Source organism: Convolutriloba macropyga, chromosome 4 (genome assembly GCF_964194025.1).
Source record: "Convolutriloba macropyga chromosome 4, txConMacr16.3, whole genome shotgun sequence".
Lineage (NCBI taxonomy): Eukaryota > Metazoa > Xenacoelomorpha > Acoela > Convolutidae > Convolutriloba > Convolutriloba macropyga.
The window spans coordinates 4,064,445-4,077,389 of record NC_134471.1 but is presented as its reverse complement, the minus strand read 5'-3'; the positions used below and the strand labels follow the sequence as shown (position 1 = coordinate 4,077,389).

Sequence of the window (12,945 nt, the reverse complement as noted above, 5' to 3'; positions counted from 1 at the left end):
TCAACTCCTCGAACCGAAAGATCACCAACACTTCCTGCTGGCGACGTGATACCCAATTCTAGGTTCTCTGGTCTGGCAGCAATTCCTTCATGCGACATTGCACCGGAGTATGCTGGACTTGCGGCAGAGTTGATGCAACTGTGGTAGCTTCCAGGGGTCAGAACTCTAATCGGACGCTCCAAGTTGAAATCGCCAAACGGATCTGCATGACCAGTATTTATTGCTAGCTGACTGTGCACAAGTTTGTCAGGCACGTCGATTTGAGATAGAAAAAGAACTTGGCATTCGATCCAGCTAGTTTGGGAATAGAAGTCGGATCTCTTGCCTATAATTTCTTCCCGCCTGTCATAAACAGAGTAATTGCACGTTATGTTATTGTTATCCTGAAAGAACACGTCAAGCGCACGTCTGCTTTCGTCATTCTGAGTTGTAGCCTCCTCCGTGTCTTCTGTGTTCCCATCTTTAAGCATAGTTGATGGCCCGGTCACTTCTTCAAATGGCAACGGGAGGAACTCTTCATGAAATTTGGGGGTTTTAGACATAAAAACGGCTTCCTTGTATTTTATTTCAGCTGATACCACTTTCTTCTTGACCTTGGCAAGAGCAACTGACGACTCGCCTTCAACGTCTGAAGCGGTATCGTTATCCTCATCAGAACTGCTTTCATTCGTATCATTTTCAACTTCTGCTTCAGCCTCAGCTTTTTCTCTCGCTTCTCGTTGTTTGTTGGCCGCTTCGCTTATTTGTTTACTAAGACTGTAGGCTAAGTTGTACAGGTGGTCAACTTTCTTGGAGTAAATATTGCAGCATCCTTGCAGAATAATTGCAGCTTCTGAGAAATTGACAGGAAGATTTGACTGACTCATGGATAAAATATCGTCGGATAACTGGGTCAACGCATCGCTCAGATCATAGTCGAAACTCTTGGTAATATCTCGCAGTGGTTTGATAAAGCTAGCATATTTGTCATTGTTAAAAGTTTGGTCCAAGGCATCGTCAATTAAAATGGCGTCCCGTTGGTCAAGCTCTTCACGCACTTTGTTTTTCTGTTGTTTCGAAGCTTTGACATTTTGGGCGGTACTTAACTTCTGTCGCTTACTTGCCGAACCTCCAGCCGGGGAGTCCCTGGTCCGGCTGGTAGAAGCTGAGGTGTTTTTGCGCTTCGGCATTTAAGATCGCTCACACATGCATTGCCTGAAAATTAAACCTATAATTAACTGCCGAAACAAATTTCAAACAAAATATAAGAGCCTTCAAATGCAGTCTTCATAATTGGCAACTGCTTAATGACTGCCATAATTAACACGTCTTGAAAAAGACATAAGTACCGTTGACGCTCAACGCATAAGCTATTAATACGATGCGACCATATCAACTAGTTTCCATTATTCGATATGTTTGCAGCTTGATATTTATTAATGATATAACATGATTATATCAGAATTACCGGCTGCAGAAACTCAAATCTATTTCAGTTAATACCAGTTAATTACTCTTCATGTTCTCTCTTTATCTGCGAATTTTGGTTTCAAATGTAGAAGTCATTTTAGATCAGTCCAAAACTACAAAGTATTCGAAGTTAGAATTTCGTGAAAATAAAGGCCATACACTACTCTCAGTATACCGCTCTCAATTTATTTACACAACTTTAATGTCGCAAATCTAAGTGCCGTCACTTTCAGATGTCAACTTTCACATAGAAATTTGCACGTTAGGATTAATAAAGAGAAATTGTAATAATCACAAAAGCTGTTTTAGTCAATTATCTCTTCGTGAGTTATTGGAGACTTCATAATAGCATCATTTCTGGATCTGCCAATAATTTTCTAAACTCAGCCAACCATTGAGCACCCACAGCACCGTCCACAACTCGATGGTCGCAACTCAAGGTCACCGACATTTTCTGACTATTGACAGGCGTTTCATCGTCGTCAAGTTCTACGACATTCCTGACACCGCTAACAGCCAAAATGGCCGCTTGTGGGGGGTTAATGACGGCTGAGAAGCTGTCGATTCCAAACATGCCCAAATTTGATATTGTAAAGGTTCCGCCCTGGAATTCAGCGGGCTGCAGTTTTCCCTCTCTTGCTTTTCCAGCCAGTTCGGCAACCTGTCGGAATACACAACAATTTTGGTTTTAAAAACTTTTGAAATGAAACATGAAAGATTTAAGCAGCAAAGAGTTGCAAAACACACAATTGATTCCAAGTACTTTGTGTATCATACAGTACTTATTTAGTGTCAAATTTAATTTTCAAAGCCCCAAGTGTGGTGTAGATTAGGCCAAAACTCGAGTAGGCGAAACCAATTTTCGGAGCCATTAAGCTAAAATTTTCAATTAACCTTTTGGTTGAAATCGGAGGAAAACCAATTAAAACACTTATAGACAGAACTTCAAAATCCAATTCACGCTTAAGTTATCAAGTGTTGCAAACAATTGTCTTTGCATGAAAATGAGCAAATTCAGTGCTTGTATAATGCACTCTTTTTTCGAACTTTTTCATCTCAGTCACTTAAAAAATCTATTCCGGTCAGTAGTCTGTATTACTGATGTTAGGATCATATAAATATAAGATCATTATAAAATAACATACATAAATAATCGTGCTCAGCTTGCGGTTATGATACATACCTTTTGACCAATTGCTTTCATGCCCATCTTTTCAGCCCCAAACACAATGGGAGTGATGAGGCCACTGTCTGTGCTAACTGCCACACTCACATCCACAGAGTTGTACTTACGGATGAATGAATCCTGCCAGGAAGAATTAACCTCTGGCACCTTCAGACACGCCAACGCCGAGGCCTGAAAAGACATGTCTGAAGTTGGTTTCAAGAAGCAGTTGTTTAGTAAACCATTGTCCTTGTCCAAAGTCTGTTACAGCGAAAAACTTCACGATGCTTGTTCAGATAAGGGTTCAACGGGTTCAGGGTTGAAAATATTCGAGACTTTCTTAGACTTCGGAACCCTTCGCATATTCAAATTTCTACCTTTATTTGGGCAAATAGCTGTCGGAACTACAAAAAAATCATCTTGCTTAAAGATGGGTCGTTGAAAATATTTGCTTAAAAATGACAAAAATCTTTAAAAAGGTACAATTTACAAGAACATAGCAGGCAGACTGCCAGAAAAAAGTCGCAACAGCTTCGTAGATCTGCAGTCTCGAAAAAAAACAGTAAAAAAGACAGACCAAAAAAATTCGTCTTTTCATTGAAGTTTTTGCTGCCTCTATTAGCTGCTCTCAAATAACCTTCATCTACAGTGACACACACCCATTTGACCTTATCTCTCTGAATTAAAGTAAATGAAAGTCAATTTCAAAGTGAGGAAGTCATTTTTGAGTGAGGTAAGTCAAGTGTGACCAAAAATTTAATTACGCGAATGAACAAAAAACTCGCTCCACTAAGAGCGAAAAATGACGTCACGCACGCACTTCAGTTGAAATTGCATGAACGAATGAACAAAAAGAAGATTTAAGGTGGCTGTGACGTCATATGGTCGTAACAAAAATCGCGACGACGAAATAAAAACATAGCCGGAAGAAATCCGGAAGCAACTCGAAGCCTCAAAACTTCACGAAAAAACCGTAATTCCAGCTGAAGCCACTACCTTTTGTATTAAACCATTAACTCATTATCTCCTCAGGTCTGATAAAAAAAATTGGTGAAATTTAAACCACTGTCACCAAGGGAAACAAAAAACGGCAAAATTTTATATAATTGAAAACGTTTGGTAACGTTGAAAAAGTTCGAAACAATTAGGATGGTCAAAATACTGATAGCCTCAACAACCTGACAAGGTTATCAATTGCCCTCGCATAATTCATGATTCTAATCTCAAAAAGATCGCAAAAGCAAACGGCAGATGATAATAATATAACTTAGAAACTAGGTTAAATTTTTCAAAAAAGAAAACTCCAATTTAAGAATCCGAAAACCACTACAATTAGGTTTCTAATCACTGCAATTAAAACAAAAACAACATATACTTCTTCTTTGTTGTATATATGCTAGAAAACATACTAATTCAAAAATTAAAATAATCATAGAAAAGACATAAGCAACAGAATAATATTCAAAGGCAAAAAAAATGTTTAAAAACAATAGCAAGGCCGCAAGAAAATTATAATAATCAGTAATAGGTGGAAATTTTGGAACAGCCTTACTCGAAAACTCTCAGTACTGTCTTATGTAGAATGAAACCAATTGCAAACCAAAGATATGACGAAAACCTAAGAAAAAGCTGAAATCATTCAAATTTTTAGTAACTGAAAAAATCAATATAACCAATATAAACGGAGGAGCGAAGACAAAGTTTGAATGATACAAACTATAATGTTAAGAATACAGACACAATGTAAGGAACACCGTAACAAAGACTTATTCTTGATTTTTGAAAGTTAAAAATCAAATTCAAGAAAATCAAGAAAAACGAAAACACCCCATTGTTCAGCATTCGATACATAGAAGACAATGACTCATCTGAGACAAAGATCCATCCTCCTGCACAGAACAAAAAAGAAAAAATCAGACCTCAAACATGAACCTTGAAACATTTTGCAAAAAATGGTTAAATAAATTATGAAAAATGGACTGCATTTATGATAAAAATTATAAAATATTTTTAAAAAACTTAACGCTAAAAAATGATGGAATTTCTATTGAAACGAAATTAAGGTCTCTCATGTTGCACAACAAGACTATTTCTAGTAATTAAAACCAAAATACAGACAAAAAACTGAGAAAAATGGGAAAAAAACTTTGCATATGTACAATTTTATAGAAAAAAATCGATGTAGAAAGAGGAGTTTAGTAAATAAATTATCAAAAAGAAGTTGCCATATTAACTGATTTATGACAGAAAGACGGCTGAAGGATCCAAACAATGAAGAAATTAATAGAAAAAAGCCAAAAATTAACTAAAAAAATAAAAAATATGTGCCAATTTTGAACTTGAAACACATTTTCAGGCTCTGCAATACACTTTGGTATAAATTTCCGAGGTTTACATTTCAAAATAGCATCGAATAAAAAACAATTCTACAAAGACGAAATTAAAAGCAAAAAACTGGGCCACTTAGACGAAAAAAAAATGCTAAAAACGAGATTATGTATATACGAAAACAAGAATATATATGCTAAAAACGAAAATATATATGTGCCATTCAGACAAAAACTGCTTTTCAAAGTCAACAAGTCATTCAATGACTGAAGCACATGATTAAAAATCTTCTCACTCAGAAAAAAGTAGTTCACAAGTCAATTTTTCTCACTTTCGCTTTTAGGTCAAAACAGCGTCTGAACGAATAGTACTTCCGGTAAAAAAAAACTTAAGAAAACCAATACTCCTCTTCGAGTCGTAAAAAAACCAAGAGAAGGCCAGTAATAGCACCAGCTATCGCTGTGCGGCTATTAATAAAACATAGCTGGCAGATTGCCAGAAAATAGCCGCAATAGATTCGTAGATCGGCAGTATAAAAAAACAGTAAAAAAGACAGACCAAAAAGAAACCTTTTTCACTAGAAAGTGGAAAAAACAGCAGAAAAGTATTGAGCCACGATTCAGAATGTTCTTCGAAAACTCGAGACTTAAAACTGGCTAGGAAACTTTGAAAACCCGATAAAAACAACAGACGTTAAATTTCTGCATGTGGACATAGCCAGCAATTTGCCGGAAAAAAGCCGCCGTTGACCAGCATGACGCACATTGGGATTGAACCAGAAAAAGAAGAAATTAAAGAGAAAGAAATTGACAGAATTGTTCAAAGTGAGGGTCAAAGTGTCTTGTGCAAATTCTGCATATTCGGTTGGATTCTAAAATACACTTAACTCAGCTTCTAGCTGAACGCTATTAGGCATAATACTAATGCCAGCTAGCAATCACTTAAATGAACTTTGATAACTTAATGCACTATGACTTAATGACCGCGCTGTATATGCTTATCCTGCTTCTTCTGATCTTTTGGTTTTGCTCTCTTGACTTTGACCGGATTCACTACATTGCGTAATTCAAAGAAAGGATTCGAAATCCATTTAGTTAAAACAGTGAGGGAAGTATGTCAGAAGTTCACTGTGAAAATAAAGTTCACTGTGACTTAAGCAAAACGAAAAAATAAAGTTCACTTTGACTTAAGCAAAACGAAAAACGTGATCAAAAGGTAAAGCGAATTAAAAAAATATAGCAGGACAAGTCCTGACGTACAATTCAAAGAATTTTCAACGACTGAACAAAAAACTAGACCTAGAACGGACTATGAATGCATTGGGAAAACCATTGAGAAAAAAATCCGATCAAAAAAATCGAAAAAACAAAATCGACAAAATCAAAGTGAAATTGCCGCATGTGAACAAAAAACCACTAGCGAGAAAGCGAATTTTAGTTCAAACACCGTTTTTTCTCTCTACTTTAAATTTAGAGCGAAAAAATTTCGCCGCAAAACAACTCGCTCTTTCGCTCCACTGTTTCGGCGTGACCAAAATCACTATTCCAATTTGACTTCAAAAATCATGAAAATGTTTGAACAGATCTTAAAAAAAGACAGCGCCCCAATGCAATTCAAATTCTTTGAATTGTAAAAAACCAGGAGAAGGCCAATAATAGCCCCAGCTATCGCTGTGCGGCTATTAATAACCAGAACATTAGCTCAACTCGAATTGCACGTTAATTTTTTGCAAGATGTAAATTGAATTGTCATTAAAAAATCAAACAATGGGTTGTTAGGAGTACAGCAATTTATCCACACTAACCTTTCAGCCTCGCAGATGATATAATAAAAATAAATTACTCAAAAATAATTACCGCTTTAATAAAATGGGTTGTAATGAGAAATTGATCTATTTTTGAAACTCGTTTCGTCTCTCGAAGTCTTTGTGGTAATTCATTCAATACTTTAAAATTCGTTCCCAGAAAGGATCGAGTTCTTCGCGTTCTGTTTGCATTCAGATTTTTCGTCAAAAGGTTTTTTTTACTGATGATGAGTCCTGAATTTGGAAGAAACGAGGGTGATGGCAGTTTATGACACTTCTTACCTTGATAACAAAATCGTTGACTGAAATTTTGTTATCTGTCAATTTTGCATTCAGCTTCTTTCTGACGGACATTATTTTATCCATGGGTACATCCACTGTCAAGTAATAATGCGGAATCGTCTGTTTGGATTGTGTAAGTCTATTTGCAATCACTTTCCTCATTGAGGTCAATGGGATATCTTCAAATGGTGCGGCCGATATCGATGGTGCGGATGCCACAGGCTGTGGAGCTGAAACAGGAGCCGCAGCAACATCGCCGCCAATTACCCTGCCTCCTGGGCCACTTCCTTGAACCTGTTTTACGTCAACTCCCTTCTCTCTGGCAAGAAGTTTAGCAAGCGGAGATGCAAACTTATCTCTGCCAAATGATATACGGGCCTTTTCAGGTTGTGCTGGTGGTCCGGCTTTAGGTGCTACCGGAGCATCTGTTGCTACTGCCGTTGAAACTGGAGCGGCTGGTTCTGGAGCCGCTGGAGCAGCAGCCGGTGTTCCTGCATCGGCAGCAGTAAAACTTTCAAAAGCCGCGATATCGGCTTTGTCTTCAACAATAATACACACCAAAGTTCCAAGAGGGATATCTTTTGATCCAGCAGGCACGATTATTTTAGCCAAATACCCATTTTCTGACGATTCAAATCCAACAGTTGCTTTGTCGGTTTCAATTTCTGCTAAAAGATCACCTTCTGCAATTTCGTCACCTTCTTGCTTCTCCCAGCTTACGATCGACCCTGTCTCCATCGTGGGCGATAAAGCAGGCAGTGTGACCTAAAGTAAATAAAATTATGTTTATGCACTGTTGCTAGTCACTCGGTTAGTTACTATTCTGATTCTGTCAGCCCCATCCCCACTTTTCGCCATATTGATTTTACCCCCCCCCCCCCCCAAACTCTCCGGTACATTAAAAAAAGTTTGGTTCTTTCTCTATTACAAATCCCCGCATCCTGGATAAAACAACATAATGAGGGCTATAATTTCGGGCTATAAAAACCACTGCCGGTATGAAACAGAATAGATCCACAACTCGCTGTCTTGGTTCTTTTGTTTTCATGGGCTACATCAGGAAGAATACTGATTAAAAACAATTTCCTTTCATACTCTGCTACTCACTTTAATGTGGCTTGGAAAGTCTGACATTGCTCTGCTGAAGCAAATACTTGAGCCGTGTCCATTTGCAAGAAACGCCGAAGACATATGTTGTGAAATGGAAACAGTTGAGAAGTTATGGAGCGTTCTCTTCTCCAAAGAGACCTGTGAAACTAGCCCCTCACATCGTCGAAGGCGGCAGTTACTATTTGATGAGTACGATCTGAACAAAAGACGTCCAGTATGCCGGCACGCAGAACGCATCATTAATCTGAAATGAGGCCACATCAAAACACAAGAGCCACTTCCAAACCTATAGATAAAACTAAATTAGGAAACTTTGTAATTTCCAAAACTTACCCGGCGCTAACATTGAAACTAACGCATAAGATGCTAGAAAAGCTTTAGAGGCACTTTCTCTTGATGATAAGGGGCAAATAGTATCTGAAAGTTTGTGAACAAAAATATTAATATTAAAGGGCCGTGTACACCATCCGGCATCGATGGATGTAGGTCGAAAAAAAGGGCATGATGAGTAGCACTTAGTAGCCGGATGCTGCACTCCAAGCTGTTCCCCTCCAGACAGTGTAAAGACGGCCCAGTCACAAAAATAAATAACAAGTGGAGAGGAAAGCACCTATATATATATAGCACACATAGGGAACTAGAATGGAAGGATTAAAATAAAAATGGAACATCAAGGAATAAGCAAATGAATAAAGATAAGCAGCCAAATACTCAGTGCAGCCTTCCCTCCTCCACGACGGCGCTAATCGAAGTCTCACTGAGAACACGAGGCTTGAGGGCACGACATCCCCTCAAGCAGAGAACACAGCTCCTCAGAAGTGCGAAGCTGATTTTCGTTCGGATGTAGCTTATAGTGTCGGCGTACGGCTCTCCGCGTTTTTCGCTGATCTTGGTTGCGAGTTGTTTCATAACGCGCGATGCTGATGGACCTGGACCACCCGAACAAGCAAAAACCAGTGCATTGAAGCTGCTGTGTTCGGTTTCGCGGATTCGCTCTTCGTACTTATTTCGCTTGCTCTCGTGATATTTGTATGCATCTTTTATGGTCTTAGGGCAGCTCTTCGCATGAGGGTTGAAAATCTTCACATCGAACAAAGTGCGATTAAAGCGGGAGCCCCACAGACCGTTTGCCTTGATGTCCAGTCGAGCGTCATCATCAGTGGTGGTGGAATTACTCGAGAAAATTTCTCCATCGAGCGACTGTAGTTTTGGCTCTATCTGTACATCGTGGCAAACGTCATCCATCAGGTTTGCAAACACATCTCTAATTTCGTTGTGTCGTAGGTGCGTATCACCGCCTTTGGCACAATGGATGAGGCATGGGTGAGGCTGACCTTTGGGCATGGGTGAGGCTGAATTCTTTCCCGCATGGGCATATGGCTGGCGTGTTCTTCGCTTCCCAGGTGTAGCGAAGTACTATTCCATCACGGAACTCAGTCTTCGTGAGGTCAAAACCATGTTTTGACAACGGAAGCGCGCTAAGCCAGCTTGATGCTCCTTTCTCCGAGGCCAGCTGGATGGTATACTTCATTTCTGGTAGATTGTTTTCGATTCTGGATTTTTTCGAGATGAGTTCACATTGATTGTCTGCTTTCTGGCTGAGACTGATCTTGGTTTGTTCTACTTCACATTGTTGAATATTATTGAATGACGCCAATGGTCTTGAGAGTTCAACTGATTGCTCAAGATTTTTGTGAAGATCTTGTGGGAGGGCGATGTTAAGCCCACCCATTCTGAGAGGGAGAGAAAAAAGTTTTCTTTCCTCTTGGATTACTTCTTTGCCGACGATGTTCAGTTTGACTCGGCCCAGCCGCTCCTCCACCTTGTCCAGAACCCCGTCCATGGAAGGTGTAGTACGCGAAAGGAAGCTCACCTTCTGTTCAACCCCCTTCGTCAAACATGCATAGGCATTCTGGGGAGAGGTGAGAGCAAATTGACCAATTCTGTCTGAACTTTTTGTGTATTTAGTTTCTGCATGTTTCAGGAAATTTTTACTGGCCTCAGAGCTTCCGATAACTGATCCCAGGACTCGAGCGCCCTGCGTGATTTCCAAATTTGTGCCTGCAAACACAGTTGACGCTTGGCGCTCGCCTCCTGGCTTAATTATCAACTGACACTTCGGAGGATTGACAAGATATCCATACTTGGGACCGAGCTCAGTGAGCTTGTCGAAGAGTGCCCTGATAACTTCTAACTTACCGAACCCGCTACCATCATCAGCATACCATTTTTTGTCAAAGAGTCATTATGAAGTCTTGTTATTAGGGGTAGGATTGCGATTCCATACATTGCCATCGCAAGGGGATCGCCTTGTGTCGTACCTTCCTGAGACAGTATGGTCGACTTACCGATGTAGAGATGAGACGGGTGGCTGTAGGAATTTGGTAAGGCAACATGCAAAGATGGGCATAAGGCTTTCACGTTCTCTAAAGCTGTTCGTCTATTGAGCACGTTAAAAGCGTTTTTGGCATCAATTAGAAGAATTGCTTCGTTTTCGGGATCATCAAAACTGTGGCGAAGCGAATGTATGGCATGTTCTATGCCACATTTCTGGCCCAGGCACAGTTGCATGTTTCCACCGAGGGATGTTAGATCTTGCCTGATGCAGTCGACGATTATGCGTCCGGTGATGCGACGCATTACTTCACCAATAACAATAGGTCTCACAACTGGACATTTATCCAGAGCCACTAGTCGACAACCATTGTATGTAATCAAATCATCCGGTGGTATTATGGACGTGGCCAGCCTCTTAGCAAACTTGGCAACAAGCTTGCACAGGTTCGTGGAGGTTTGCCCGAAAGCAGAAAGTAGTCTACGCCAGTCATCGGCATCGAGACCTGAAGGCCTGGCACTGCCATGAGTCTTCATTGCATGCTTTCGGACGAGTCTGGCACTGATTTTGTCGAACACAGCAGAGTGGTAGGGAAGCGTGCGTGGATGTTCGCTCTGAATGCAGTTGGGCTCCAAGGGTTGGCCTTCAGGATGTTTGTCGCGTAAAATCTCGAGGACCGGTGTACCGTCTATGAGATCGGTAGGTGCGAGCACGCCGCCTTTGTGCTCATTCGAAAGAACGCGAATAGCATTACTGATCTTACCACGAGACATGAAATCGTTGAACATCTTGAGGTCAGAGTGCTGCTGTTTGTTCCTTGAATTCATTCTCATTTGGATTGCCTTCACTTCACAGAACAGTTCTGAGAAGTTGCAGCTGTACCATGCTTGCAGTCTACGCTTGATGGTCTTATTGTTCGATCCATCGTCCGTGTTCTTTGTTCGACTGAGGATTAGGTGCGGAAGTATCATGCAGAGGGTCAGAGATATATCGGATCTATCCGTGTTTACGGCAATCGGGGAGAGGACACTGTGAAGGGCTTCGGCGAACTGTTCCCCTGTCTTGTTCTTACCGAGCGTGAAGAACGAGGGCTTCCAAGTGACGACCTCGCGGTATATTTCGCGCACTGTTACCGCGTGATGAGGCTGGAAGTGGTCCCAAAAATTATTCGATGCTGCGGCGACGGAACGTTCGGGGGCGTGCGATGTTGCAGGATCTATGAGTGCAGTGTCGGGAACGGTCAAAGCGTTGTGTGGTGCCGGCGTTGCGATTGCTGTTTCGGTGGCTGCGGTGATCTCAGAGCAGTTTTTGCAGCTGAAGTTTTCGGTCCAATCTTTCGCTGCGGCTAGACCACTGCATTTCACGTGCAAATATTTATAACATGTATGACACCAGACGCCTCCGAACAGCTGGAGGGAAGAGGGTAGGCATCAAAACGTCCCATTCACAGAGCCTGCTAACATTCAAAACACAAAAAAATGCTCTAAAAATGAAATCAATTAGAATGCTACGACCTGATGTGATGAAGGAAGATGGTTGGCATCAAATCCCATTCACGGAGCCTGCTAACATTCAAAAACACTAAAAATTGTTCTAAAAAAGAAATCTGTTAGAATGATACGACCTGATGTGATGAGTCGGACCTTGACTCTAACGAACCATACCCGAACCTTGCCTCTAAAACCCTCCCATTGGAGGTCCACAGTACAAGGATTTTGCCATAACAAATCTATTTAATAAGTTTATCACAACAATTAGGCTAAAAAAAGTTTGTGAACAGTTTTTATATCAATGTGACGGATGGAGAGGCTAAAGAATTTACTCTAAGAGAAATCGAATCTATTGTTTCGCCCCCCAGTGTTTTTTACACCCCCAGATACAAATTATTTGTTGTTATATACCACGTTACTATGTAAAAAATGGCACGTCCGTCGGGGGTGTAAAAATAAAAGCCCACTAAGCAGGGAGGGGGGGGCGAAACCGAATAGATCCGAGAAATCTACTCAAGCTCCAGAAATTAGCTGTTACAGATTTCCATTTTAAATGTAACAGCATATGGTATGTCAAGCTATGGGTGCATCACTGGCTGTTATACTAGCAGCTATAAGGATGAAATCATTTGAGGCATCACTGCAATAAATGTGATCAAAACGCGAAATACATTGACTGCAAACAGCGAGTAACTTTCCAAGAAAAAGGGGTAGAATTTGGGTAATGCAAATACTGTTTTCATGCCAAATTCAACAATTTAGAATTCGATGAGAATTAAATATTTGCAAATTCAATACAAAGAACTTTAATACCTTGGAAAAAGTTAACAATGAAAGAAAATTAGCCTTTCTTGATATCAACGTAAATGTGGTCAACGATAAAATTGAAACCCAACTGGCAGCGAAGGTCAATTGAAAACAAAACAAAGAGAAAATAAAATGTCAGCCTACATTTGATGAGCAACCAACTCTTTTTCTACAA

The 12,945-nt window shown here is 40.3% G+C and overlaps 1 protein-coding gene across 2 annotated transcripts; it reads right to left on the bottom strand.

Annotated features, from left to right (window-relative positions):
* Positions 1–1,567: 1,567 nt before the first annotated feature.
* LOC142337421 (dihydrolipoyllysine-residue acetyltransferase component of pyruvate dehydrogenase complex, mitochondrial-like) lies at positions 1,568–12,226 on the bottom strand. 2 transcript variants are annotated; one of them, XM_075386627.1, is made up of 5 exons: positions 12,205–12,226; positions 8,136–8,384; positions 7,029–7,793; positions 2,633–2,806; positions 1,568–2,110 (listed from the first exon to the last, which is right to left on the bottom strand). In XM_075386627.1, exons 2-5 carry the CDS (start codon positions 8,376–8,378, stop codon positions 1,790–1,792), a joined length of 1,503 nt encoding a protein of 500 aa, XP_075242742.1. In that variant the 5' UTR covers positions 8,379–8,384; positions 12,205–12,226; the 3' UTR covers positions 1,568–1,789. The 2 variants fall into 2 exon arrangements, with proteins under 2 accessions (XP_075242742.1, XP_075242743.1); XM_075386628.1 differs by lacking the exon at positions 12,205–12,226 and adding an exon at positions 8,472–8,537 and having other exon boundaries at positions 8,136–8,382.
* Positions 12,227–12,945: the final 719 nt, after the last annotated feature.